The sequence below is a fragment of the Pempheris klunzingeri genome, chromosome 15, assembly GCF_042242105.1.
Source record: "Pempheris klunzingeri isolate RE-2024b chromosome 15, fPemKlu1.hap1, whole genome shotgun sequence".
In the NCBI taxonomy this organism is placed as follows: domain Eukaryota; kingdom Metazoa; phylum Chordata; class Actinopteri; order Acropomatiformes; family Pempheridae; genus Pempheris; species Pempheris klunzingeri.
In genome coordinates this window covers 6,275,657-6,289,244 of record NC_092026.1, presented here as the reverse complement: position 1 = coordinate 6,289,244, position 13,588 = coordinate 6,275,657, and the positions used below count along the sequence as shown (strand labels likewise).

General features: G+C 41.0%; 1 protein-coding gene across 1 annotated transcript; it reads right to left on the bottom strand.

Moving 5' to 3' along the window:
- Positions 1-2,744: 2,744 nt before the first annotated feature.
- On the bottom strand, positions 2,745-4,192 carry LOC139214817 (C2 calcium-dependent domain-containing protein 4C-like). Its single transcript, XM_070845744.1, has 2 exons — positions 3,446-4,192; positions 2,745-3,296 (listed from the first exon to the last, which is right to left on the bottom strand). The coding sequence occupies exons 1-2, from the start codon at positions 4,190-4,192 to the stop codon at positions 2,745-2,747; spliced, it is 1,299 nt and encodes a 432-aa protein (XP_070701845.1).
- Between the last annotated feature and the right edge of the window lie 9,396 nt (positions 4,193-13,588).

Below are 13,588 nucleotides of genomic sequence, written 5' to 3'. Positions count from 1 at the left end.
CACAGTAACTATGTGGAATTGAGCTCGAAACACAACGCAACTATTCTGAACCTCCTTAACAGTCTCAAGGTGATCACATTATTCTATCCTCCTACGCAAAGTCAGTGGCCAGAATATTGACTTGAATATTGATTGCACGATGCTGTGTATGAACACCAGGACTTAACATTCAGTGGAATAACTCGTTCCATCTGTATCTCTCCACAGTATTAAAAATCATCTGCCTACTTGCATATGTATAAATGGAGTGTGGCATGCAGTGTGTTGCAGCTGTTGATGAGAGTTGAGCAGTGAAGTAGGATTGGAATATTTTAGAAATTCATAGAATAAGTTCACTTCTGGGGATTTGAATGCTGATGTATTGACATGACACCTCCGCTTGCCAACAGCATCACAGATATCAGGATGTCAGACCTTTTCTGTTCTTTCTGAAGCAGAAAGATGGAGTGGAAACAAAATAATAACCATTTGTTTAATGTATTTGCTACAAATTAAAACATTGATAATGGAAAAAATACACTAGTGACCTTGTACAAAGAAAATTCAGGACACATCTCATCTTTTCACTGCACACAATCATCTGTCAAAAAGCAGATGCAATCGCTACTTAGAATGAATGATAAGTGAGGTTGAAAGTGTGTGGGTGGCATCTCAAACTTAACCTCGACAAAGTCTCTCCATCACCTCTGTGAATACCACCAACAGAGGTCAGCTGGCTGCTAAGAGTCTGCTAAAACATGGTTTATATTTCAGATCTATGATACACCAACTCTCTTCAGATATTGATTAAAAAGTTCAATAGATCCTGATTCGTGCACAGAAAAGTATGACATCAACTTTTTCTATCTGAGTTTGAGCCACTAAAAACCACTGGAAAGATTAAAATGACAGAGAAACACAAAACAGACAGAAATCTTCCATGTCAAATAACCAAAGCTGTTCGGCCTTTGACAGAAAATAGGGTTTTTACATACGACCCCGTTACTAATACTAAGACACTAATTGAGAAAATATGTTTTCAGGGAGTTTAGTATCAGTACAAGCAAATAAAAAACTAGTTGAGTCTGTTGATTATGACTTTAGGCTGACGTTTTACTAAATGGCTTATTTAATTCAGAGATTATTAAACAATCACTTCTCAATAATTCGCCTCACCAAGTCTACTTCGGCAAAAACAACTACTTCATTTTACTTCACCATTTTTTCTCTCCTTGCTTTCAAGTCTGTGGGAGAAATAATGTTCTTTGAGGCCACAGATGAGTGTGTCCCACATGGGCGCCTTATTTCAGTATTTTAGAAGCAAATGGAGCTGGCAGCCGATCACCCTGCGGCACGAGCTTGAGAGTGTTCCCAGAGTAACAGCATTTTTTAATGAAATGTATTTTTCTTTCCTTTTCAGGGTCATAGTAGCGCCTGTCCCGGCGTATATGGGCAGAAAGCTAGAGACACACAGAGCTTTGATGCTTTAAATTAAATTATATTTCTGGGGCCTGGCGGGGTGTTGTTCTGATGTTTCACCAGCAGAGGAGGCATAAGATCCACACTTGGACAATATTCTTTATTACTCAGTGGGACCGTCCCCATGTGCCTGACTGATATTTAGTGGACTATGTGGGTATGTGTTGTATTTATAGTAGTTATCAACTCAACACAGACGCATCTCCATTTATCAACCCAAGTATCGGACACATGAATCAAGATCTAATTGTACACATAATTATATCTAGAGCAGGAGAGAGAGCGCACCAACGTTTGATTCAGGAGAGTGATTGAGCTGTGATTAGACCTCCTGCCATCCTTAATAACTATTCGAAACTCACTGGAGGAACGCCTGAGTTGGAGGCATGTTTTTAAAATTAAACAGGGAGTTTGAATGCACACAGAGACAATATTGCATGCAGAGATCCAGGATTAAAAGCCTCACAAAATGACACCCAGCCTGCGTCTGTCTCAGAGGACCCAGCCTAAGACTTGTTTGCCGAAATGGAAAGCCTGGGTGAGCAAAGGAGGGTTTATAATCATTTCACAGGGTTTGATTTTGATCCCAAGGAGTTATTAGAAGGTAAAAATCATTGAGATCAAGCTGCGGGGTAAAAAAAAAGCATCAGTGAGAGTTTAGTGTTTTTATTCATAAGTTCAAAAGCATGTCACAATATGTAACAACAGTCATATTAACATCACATCCACTAGCAATTAAGATCTAATTCTCAAATATAAATTATTTCAAGTACACAAGAGGCATTATTAATTTCCACAGGAATGTGCAAAACGCCACATGTAATATTACTGCATTATTACAATTATTCAGTTGTTGTTACAGCTCCAGCATAAACAAGACTATCATTGCATCACAGCTGATATGATATTGAGCCACATCACAATGCTCATCGTGGAGGGAACTCAATACTTCAAGAGAAATACACAAACAAGGAAAACAGCCCCACTGTTCACTTTGCTGACACACTGGAAGCATGTTAATAATGGTGGTTTCCATTTGTTTGACTGACCTAGTCATGCCGACTTGATAAAGAGGGACTCCTAATTCTGCGGAGGCCCCATTTATTTTTTTTTTTTTGTCCAGTGATGTACGTAACACAGTGTGCAAGATATTACTCCTGTCATGATCAGCCTGCTTTCACCGGTCCAGAATTCATCAGATCTGTGGAGTGGGATAAAAAAAAAGGCAGACAGAGAAGAAAAGGCCATCAAGACGTGGAGCTGCCTCAAGTCTTGACAGGAGCTCCCTAGAGGCCTGCAAGCAGCTCGCTGAGCAGCACCTCCCTCTCCCCTAGAAGGACGTCTCTCCTCAGACTGGTCCCTTTGTTCACCACCTTTATCTTCATGGCCAGGCTCTTGACTTGTGCCTGGGGCAGCGAGTCAAAAAAAAAGTCTTCGTTGAATACTGGATTCCTGCTATTCTTGATGATGGTGCTCCTCTGTTTCTGCTGCTTGCCGGGGTTCAGGTACAGAGATACACAGCAGTTGATGCTTTTAAGGTCCGTCTGCCTGTCATAAAGGGCCTCAGCTGTGAGCACGCGCACCCTCAGCCGAGCTGCCTCTGCGTCGTAGTGAGTGCTCAGCCTCAGTGTCCCCCCCTTGTGGAGATTGACTGTGTGCTCGCGTTGCAGGAGGTCCGATGCTGCGCCCCTTGAGCCACTGCTTTTACATCCACGCAAGGCAGGGGTGGGGGGGCAGCGCATGCGCCTGCGCTGCATGTTGGGGCTGTTGTCTGCTGAGCTGCAATCATCAGTAGAGAGAGAACTGTGGCGTGCAAGGGAACGCTTGGCACGAGACACCTTGAGGGAGAGAGAATAAGCAACTGGTAAACATACAAAAACGGAGCCTTGTGGTGAATCAGACATGGAAAACATTTTTGTAGCACATTCATTAAAAGCTTTATAGCAGCCAGCTGATGTGCACAGACACTTAGAGAAACAGCCCCCACCTTGGCCTGTGTCTCCTGGGTAATGGAGCGTAGAAGAGAGGCAGAGCGGGACAGGAGAGGGGAGTTAAAGGGGGATGACTCTGCTGAGGAGCAGGTGTCGCTCTCTCCGCCACTGAAATAGCGGTAGGGGTTGGCATCCGCTGGGGGCAGAAGGGTCCCCCCTTGGGAGCGCCTCTGGGAGTTCGGAGAGGTGAGGGGGCTGGTGGGGTCGCTGTGGAACAGGCTCTCCTTGCGCCGGGTGTGAGGAGACTCCACCAGGGTGGAGAAGCCATAGGAGGTCTGAGCCTTGGGGACATACGGCAGAGACATTGCAGTCTGTGACTGGGGGTCTGCGTTAGTGTTAACTTCAGCACTGACCCTGTCCACTGATCCAGCTACAGGCTCATCAGCACTCTCTATTTGGATGATGTAACGGTTGGCTGACTTCTGGAGATTGCGGGTGTCTCCCCCCAGGCGGGAAAAGAGGCGAGGGCTGCAGGGGTTTTTACTGCTGCGAGCTCTGGGGCTCTGGCTGCAGATGACATGGTCAGAGGAGGAGGGTCGTAGGGTGGAGTGCTGAGGTTCTGGGGTAGGGGAGTCTTCTGGTGGGCAGCAAATAAGTTTGGGGGGGATGAAGAAATCGGGGATCTTATCCGGAGTGAGGACATTGGCATAAACAGAGACAGGGATGGCCTCTATCGTCTGTGGGGGCTGGGATTGTGTCCCACTGCTCTCCACAGAGCTACGGAGCTTCTCCAGTAGCCACATGCCCACTCAGATGCCTCAGCTCACAGGTTCTCTGTTAACAGAAAAGTGATGCATGAGGAGAAGACTGCACATCCAATGATCACAAGCAGACACAATCAACACAGCTACATCTTTCTGTTGAGGCTTACTGTATCACCATTTAAGAGTCTATCATATCCTCCACATGTCACACATTTTAGACCATATCTGTGTCAGTAGAAATCAAATCTCTTGATCCGTGCAGCTCACCAATTCACTGAAGGAGAAGAATGAAGAGTAAACGTTTCACTGGCAGCCAAGACGCACAATTGAGTCATTAAAAGAAAAAGCTCTTAAATTAAATGCGAAATCACAGTGACACAGAAATAGACCCTGAATAGTCTCCACTTCCACGGGCTCTATTGAGATTCACAAATTGAACGGCCGCTGTTTTCTTTCTTATTAAAATCACTTTAAGTCTTCGGAATTTTAAATCCTCGATGAAATCCTTGAATTAAACGAGCGGGAGGCGAGTCTAAATAACTTTTCCCAACTAAAATAAAGCCATGCTGAGTTGCGCGCATCGAATAAAAACAAACCTGTTGGCTGCGTAACTCTTCTCCTCCTGAACAGTGATCGGCGGCGTGCGCTCGTCTGCAACCTCTCCAAGCACTGTGAGCGTGAAAAGGCTTTTCCCGGTGAGTTGAAGTGTGATCCAAACCGCTTGGCAACAGTTACGGGCTGCTGGATCAGGCACTCTCTCTTTATATGAAGGGGGTCTCTGACTTCTGAGCCAATGAGAAGGTTGTGAAACCTTCCCATGATATTTACCATAAAACTATTCCCCGAGCAGACACGCGGAGGGGGGTGGGGGTGGGGAAGCAAAAATGTAATTTCTAAGCTCTTGTTTCATCACCCACAGTGTTGCAGATTATGTGGGTTTCACACCTCACGCCTCATTGATTTTATTTTTATTTTTTTTAAAGAGAGCGTCACAGGGATCGCATGTGGCGTTCACGTGAGATCTGTTCTCTCAGGTATCGTTGTCAGATGGTGTCTCTTTCCTTGGTAATACTCGGTGCAGACAGACAGACAGACAGACACCTTAATTGGACTTCCTGGTGGCAGACTGATGATGATGTGAAGTGACAATATGTTGTGTTCACGTTCATTATCTGAATTGATTTACTAATGATGCTGGAGGAGAGAGCTTTAGTCTTTAGGGAGGATATTCTACAAGCGGTGGACCAGATAAAGAAAACTCACCACGCCAATGAAATTGCAGAAGTCACGAAGACAGGACTGGTGATTTGTATTAAGTTGAATTACCATCATGCCTCTGTATGAAAACTTTTCTATGCTGCGTCTCTCCCAAACAAACCTATCAAATCATGACAGCTTGCAGTGACCGACACAAAAAGAGGGCCCATCGTGCCTGCTCTGAAGTCTCTACACTGCTCTAGTTGGTTTTTGGATAGTTTCTTAAATCCCAGTGTTTATCCATAAATCTTCTCATGGACATGCCGCTGACTTTGATGCATTGCTGGGACGAGTTCTACGCTGATCCTTTTAGATCCACAGATTCTCTCTGCTTGCCGTCCTCAGAACTCTGACAAAGACCTGCGGCAAAGCTGCCTTCTGCAGTTTTGGACTCAGACTCTGGAACAGCTTCTCTGTTCATCTGAGGACAGCGACATCAAATGAGACGTTTAAAGCCCCAGTGAAAACTCACTTTGTAAGATGCGCTTTTATATTTAATGTGCTCTGTAGAGCTGAAACTACTTCTCTATGGACTGACTAGTGGATCAGCAGAAGAGTAATAGAAAAGACACTAATAAAGATGGTGTAAAACAAGCTGTGCCAATGACATAACTGCACACCTCCTGTCTCTTAAGTGGGCATGGTGTGTGTTGTGACATTGTGGGGATGGAGGGAAGCATCTGTGCAGCTGTGAATAATCTATCGCTGAACATCAACGAACTACAACCTGTACTGAGCAACATCTGTTGAGTATTTTAAAATAAGTCAGACTTTTGCTCATTGTAAGTTGTAAGTTGTGTCTAGAAACAACTGTTTTTGTTGTTAGCTCGCATGCTAACTAACTTTGAACTACTTTGAACTGGTTGATAAAATAAAAACAAGGCGTAGAGTGACAGCTTTCTATTAGAAATAGCTGTGAAGTAGTCTGAAAACATTTGTTTGTCTTTTAGTGTTATTTATTACTATTTATTGTTGATGACTATTGTTAAACTTTAAAGATCTCGAACAAAGATAGTTTTTCTCCTGATCTGTTCATCTCAAAAGTGCCATTTTAGTGTCAGAGTGTTCACAACATTTAGGTGACCTGTGAAAATCAGTCATAATCGATTCTCCCATTGGACTGAATAGACCCAGGACCTACAGATAGTCTCCCACAGGGACAGGGTTTCTTTCACGTATCCTCTGGCAGTCATCTGTTTTGATAATGGATTAACCAAAGACATTTTTCAAATAGGACTCCCAATATTTCCTTCTTCCAGCCTCTTAACTGTTTTGCTTTTCTTTGTCTCATAGTAATCTGAGTATCTGGGTTTTCAATTTCAATTCAATTCAATTCAATTTTATTTGTATAGCCCAATATCACAACAGAGTGTCTCATAGTGCTTTACAAAGTTCACTGAAATAAACAAGTGTAAGCAAACAAGCAATCTAATAAAGAGTCCAGCAGTCGATGAGGCCAGTGGATCAGTCCGATGGATCAGTCCGAGGCATCACCTGCCCTTTATGACCCTCCTTCTTCGGGAAGGAAAAACTCAAAAAACCCAGTGGGAAAAGAGAAACCTCCGGGAGCACCACAGTGAAGGAGAGATCCAGCTCCCAAGGACGGACAGGCTGTAGCCTTGGACAGACGCGTTTTGGACTGTCAGTCGGACAAAGTAAGCAATATGAAGACTGCACAACATTGTGCTGAATATTGTCCGATAATTTAAAGATCACATGATGAATTGATTTGACTTCTGCCATCATTTTAAAACCCTGCTTTCCCCCCATTTTGATAGCTATATGTTTTTTATCTGTTCATCTGTTCCCTGCATTTAATTATTTAGCAATATAGCAAAACACAGTTGTAGCTTTATGGAAAATATTCTTTATAGGAGAAGTTGCAGTTCGTGATAAATCCTGTACATTGATAAATGTTTTAAATGTCCTTGTAACCGCATACAACTAGATTGCATTGTGTTATTGAAATGTATTACTCCTTGTATACTACGTGCTAAATAGTGGGACTTAAAGTAAATTGTTACTGATTATTTGAAGCTGTTTGTTTTGATATTCATCAGTTTGAGCTGCATCTCTCGTGTGAAATAAGACCTGACAGTCACTATTTATTTGAGTTGTCAAAACAGCATTAGGCTGCCCAAATACGCCGTGCCTGCATGGCAGATTTGAGCACAAAAATTGCACAATTACATAAAGTTAAAAAAAAATCATGATAACACACTGAAAATCTGGACTCGTCTGGGACACTTTCCTAAAAACACTCTTTCCATTCACTTTTCTGTAACGCCCAAAGCTCCAAAAAGAGGCATAGTGCTGTGTGAGGACATAAAACCTGAGTGAAGTAAAAGTAACATGGATTGATGAATTGTCTTTGTTTTCTTTCTGGACCAGTCTCTGTTTGGAGAAAGCCAAAGAATGTGTTCAACCCACAGTGTCTTTTGCCAGGTGTTAAACATGGAGGTGGATCTGTCATGATACGAGCAGCCATCTCGTAGGAGTCATTTGGACCAGTCAATGTTCTGCAGGGTTTTTAAAAACTGCCAACAAATGTGAGGCCACTTTAAAGGACCAGTTGTGTCGTGCTGGAAATATAGTCCCTTGATGATACACTGCACTCCCACCATGCCTTCCTGCATTACTAATACTTTTTTTTTTAGAGTTTGTTTTCATTTTCTTGTCCAACGTCTATATATTCACTAAACTCTGCACATATTGCATAAAGGTTAGGTAAGAAATAGCAGAAATATGCTAATTGTGTGCCAACACATTGCTGCATATGACAGAATCATTAAAACGCTGTTGTTTATTTTCACACATTGTCCCAAAACCCAAATCCCCAGACCCGTCATTTGGCTACTTTCTGTTTGGCTCTAAACTGTGATATTGTTGTATTTGCACGCTTATTTCTACTTGCGGTTGGAGTCTTATCTGCTTGGCTGGAGGCACACAAGCTGCTTATGAAGTGTGCAACCCTTCTGCCTGTAACAGCATGCTTAGCAGAGAGTTTATACTATACAGTATCTTGGTCTTGAAAATGTAATTTATGTATCTTACATTATTGTTCCCCTTTACTTACTTCCATTTTCTTTGAATTTTGGTTAAACTGTTTTTTGTTTCCATTTTTAGTCAACTAACAATCCACAGTATCAAAGCATTTTTCATAAACAGCTGGAACCACTACAACTAAAGTCTGGAAAAAGAAGAAAGATCACCAGCTAGTTTTTGGTTCTTAGTTCTGAAAAAACAAACATTTATCCAAAGAGGACAAAAAACTTTCATTGTCAACAATAACAGCACTCCACTTGGGTTTCTCTCTATTTACTACACAAATTAGCGTGAAAAATATCTCTAAAAAACAAATTCACTGAAGTGTGACGGCCAACTTAATGGCGCAGCTACAATGCAACTGTGTGAACCTGCAAGAAAAATACTTTTAACTGTAATTGCTGCCAACAGTGTCTACAAAGACGCAGAGAAAGGTTTAAAATACGTGTGCAAATGAGAGTCATTCTGAAAATAGATTGCAGTCAATTATAGATTAGTGATGACCCATTAGATTAGTACATCAGGGGATGATTCATCTACTGGACTAGCCATCCATTTAGACATTCGACCAGTCGACAATTTAGTGATTTCACAGAGAACTCTAAATATTTGTAAGTACATTTACTGCAAAAACACTAATGTAATGTAATAATCCATACCATTAGTGAGGCAAAAATGAAATCCTGGCTGATACCTAATAAAAAACAACAGCATACATTTCTATATTTTTTTGTTTCGATTTTAAAAACTCGACATAAAAACAGTAAAAAACAACAACAACATATTCTTGAGTTAGGAAGTGCAGGTGATTTGCTGTTGCTTGTTCGTTGGTTTTTACATCAAACTATCAGACAAAGAAAGTGCCACACAGTATGAATCTGACCGTATTTTAAAATGGTAAACGTGTAAACCTGACGATTCCGGTTTATTGAGCTGATCACAGTGATTACACAATGATTGTGCATGATTATTTCATCTAGCATTGTGCCTGCACGGGCACACACACAAACACACACACACATACACACACAAGCAATTAGGATAATGTGACTTTTAATTGGGCTGAGGCTGGTGCGCATTGGTTTATAATGAGGCCTTCAACACTTGACACTCTGATTCTTCCCACAATCTCTCCAATAGGATCGAAGACGCCAATACTTGCTCCAATTAAGTCTCTGCCGAGTGCATTCTACTGCTCCTATAGTAACTACGTGTATCCGCACACGTCATGCTTGACATCTGGAAAGATGCCATTTCTAACAGCTAATTCGTCGTTCTTCTCTGCTGTTTTCATCGGCCAAATGTTCTTGTTAACCGGTTTTGCTTCTTAGCTCTACCAGCTGTTTTATCCCTTCATGTTTTTATGAATATTGTGTACAACAATTATTGGATAGGTTGGTGTGGGATTTGGCACTGACATTCATGGTGCCCAGAGGATGAATCCTAACATCTTTAGTGATCCCCTTATGCTACCTCTGGCACCACCAGGAGGTTCACATTTGTGGTTTAGAGTAAAATATCTCAACAATATGTGGGAATGCCCCTAGATAATCTGTTTATGGAAAAAGGTATTATTTAAATTATTAGCAAAGAGTTGCCTCTTAATCCTAAATTATGTATTCTATATATTCACTAAGATTCTTTTGTACCTTCAAACAATGTAAGGTCCCTGCTCAATGCTTGTTGTTTGGAGGCTAAACAGTGCATCACCTGCTTGTGGAAGAAGAAACAAGCTGTGGAACAATGCCTGACAGAAATGACTTTTTACTTTGCTCTTGAAAAGATAAATTATTTCACAAAAAACAATCTTTATACGTTTTGGAAAATTTGGAATGCTTTCCACAATTTTTTGAAGCACAATGACACTCAAAACGATGGATGGTGTGATGAACTGATCTGACAGCATTTGTTTTTCTTTTTTATATGTGTGTTAATTGAATTGCTCTGTATTGTATTTGCTTGGATTATGTCTGTTTGCCAATGCTATTTATCTTTTTGTCCTCTGTCTTGCAAAAGTCAATACAGAAATGGTTTAATTAAAAAAAAATACTCGGATGGATTTCTAGGTAAACTGGCACACACACATGCCCCCCTTGAGATGATTTGTTATCACTTTGATGATCTGTTCATTTCGCGCCATCATCAAGTCAATTTTTTAATTTGTCCAGTAGACTTCGGTTTATCGTTTACCAACGATTTTCTACATGCACATAAAGCAAATGTTGACAAGCTATGATGCTAAATTAAGGTGCCAATCAAGGTGAACATAATAGCTGTAGATATTCTTGTGTAAATCTCCTGTCAGAGGCTTCTGTGCCTCATAACGTTCATGGTTTTCCTGCTGCAGCTGCTGTCGTTGCAACCCCTGGCCCTAGGAGGGTTCCTGAATCAGTTAATTGAAGAAGGGAAAATGTCAGCCATAATATAAGCTAGTTGAAGTAAATGTTCCCTCCCCCCTCACTCCTCAAAGAAGTGAATGTGTTCCTTGTTGAGGAATGGCTGGGTATCCAATTAAAATCCAACACGTCTATGACAGCAAGCTTAGAGGAATCCAAGCTGCTCTGTCCATGCTCAGGTCTTTAATGTGGATACTGAGAATATGAAGAACTGCTAGGGGGTGTGCTCATCAACTATTCAGCTAGGTACTCTTATTGTGTTTGTCACATCTCATAACATTTCCTCCACGTGGGAGATTCAAATAAAAATCTTTCTCTCCATGTTGTTTTCTGCTACTACATCTGACTTAAAGACACACAGTGAGTGGTTGAGCAGTGTTCCTATGATCTCTGATCCATTCTACATCTAAAAATACTCATTGCCTCAATAAACAGTGCAGTGGCCGTACTATTTTAAAGTGACATTGCTGCTCTGTATTTTTAAATTGCAAGACGCTCACCTAGAATGAGCATGAATATGAGAACCAAATCCAGGAGCTGCAGCTATTGTCTTAGTTATGTCATGTTTGAACAAAGGTGGAAAATAGGCAGAAATGTAAAAAAAAAAATCTGCCTCCGCATGCTGGCAGCATTGCCTTCATTAGGGAGTATTCACCACTGGATGTTGCTTGGTTGTCAGTATTATGGACTTTATGGGCAAAAATTTATCCCACTTCACAGAGAAAATAGCAGCTTGGTCTGTTCATTTTAGCCCATTTTCCTGGTACAGTAAGTGCTACAAGTATAATGGGAGCAAATGAAACTATTGATTTTGATATCCTTACTTGATTAGCCAATATTTGTGGTTGAATTATGCTCAGAGAAACAGTACATACTGAGAGCTCAAAGTAAATGTCAAATGAAGAGTTGCAGGGGTTATTGACACTATTTTTCCTACATTTCCATTCGAGGTCTTGGGAAGTGCTACTGCATATGTGAAATAAGTTAAGTGACATCATTTGAGTCAGTGAGTTCACCAGGCAGCCAGCCCCTCGTCTCTGCTTAAGGCCGGCAGGTCGAGGCTCCATTTGCTGCTACTAGCAAAACAGACCCAAATCTCCAATCAAACTGTCAGCTGTCAAGTTGCATTGTGGGTAATGTAGGCACCAGCTTTCAACAAGAAATAAGAAATTTGTGGAATAAAAAAGTTTGTTGCATTTTTAAATTTTGATCCTTTTCTAGTCTGACATTGTTACAGCAGTGGAGCACTCTTAACATTTAAATGCTTTATTTTTCTCAGCTGTTGATGACAATTCTCTCTGTGTCTCTGTTTTTCATTAATAAATCTTTTTGCAGTGAATCTGTATTGTAAACTATAAGGCTACTACATTTTCCTCTTGAATTTTTCTCACTTGAATGGAAACTAGAAATGTTTCTTTGCTATATGTAATGAGATGACAGATAATAATAGCCCTTAATAAAGTCAAAAGCTTTTTGTGTGAGTCATGGCCTCAAGAAAGACTGAGATGAGAGGATGGTAGTGAGTTCAGTCATGTTGATACAGGAGGATCGGATTGAGATTGGACAGAATCCAAGCACTTCCTGATGCTTTATTGCAATATTCAGGATGTTAGTTGAAATGAAGAATGTTTTGATGCTTATTACTTTACACTAAATATATCCAGACTGCGCGGCACAGAGGAAAATTACCCATAAACTGTGGGCTGGTTTACACAATCGGGCTCTTACTGAAATGTATAAAATATAATAGATGACCATAGACGCTGCAAGTCTACATACAGTAAAAGCAATATAATCATAAAACCTTTTGTTCTACTGCAGCTGTGTCACAGAACCACCATGGGGGCCCTGGTGCATACCTGTAACATGTATTGAATAGAGTGGAATGAATGTTAATGTGTGTTTCTCTTTATTCCTGACTCAGTTACGGTGATATCATTTGGTGCTGCACATGTGGAAGCTTCTTGTAAACCTTGTCAGTGTCTCAGTGAGCAGAGAAACACACTGTTGGATAACAGTGTGATGGTTGGCACAAGGCTCATTCTGCTGCCGTACTGATATCCTCTTTATGGCTCAGAGACAACTCACCCATCTGGTTAGAGGCCACTATGCACCAAGGTAAACAAACACAGAGCACACACAGCGATCAAGAGAGTGAATCCTGAGTTGCTCAGTGCCAGTCTTTAGATTAACGATGATATATTTGTTTGAGGATTATCACATATACAGACCAAGAGACCAGAAGCCATGAGTGTGCATAGAACAAGTAAACACGACCAACAGAAAAAAAAGAGACAGATGGAGAGGGGGTGAAGACGGTCCAAGATGGAGTGAAGAGTGGACCTGTACCATCTGTAAAACAGTTGGAAGAAATAGCCCACAGGAGAAGAGAAGAAGAACAACAAAAATAAATACAAAAAGGAGGCAGTCATTTCATTTTATGTGTCGCTCTGAACACTCTGAGCGCAGTCGACACATAAAGCAGATGTTCTCAGCGCAGTCAAAACATTAAAATCCTCTGAATGCACAGCTCAGAGCAACAGCTGCTTCTTCTAATTTCAATGAAATTGCTCATGAAATGAAGAAAAAGGTAAAGGCATGCCCGAAGTTACATTACATTACATTACATTAAACTTTTTAGTTTGATAAATGCAAAGTACATTCATTAACAGTAAAAGTGTAAGCATCAAGAAAAGGAAATACATAATGCAGGCTAATATAAATGTATATTAGTAGA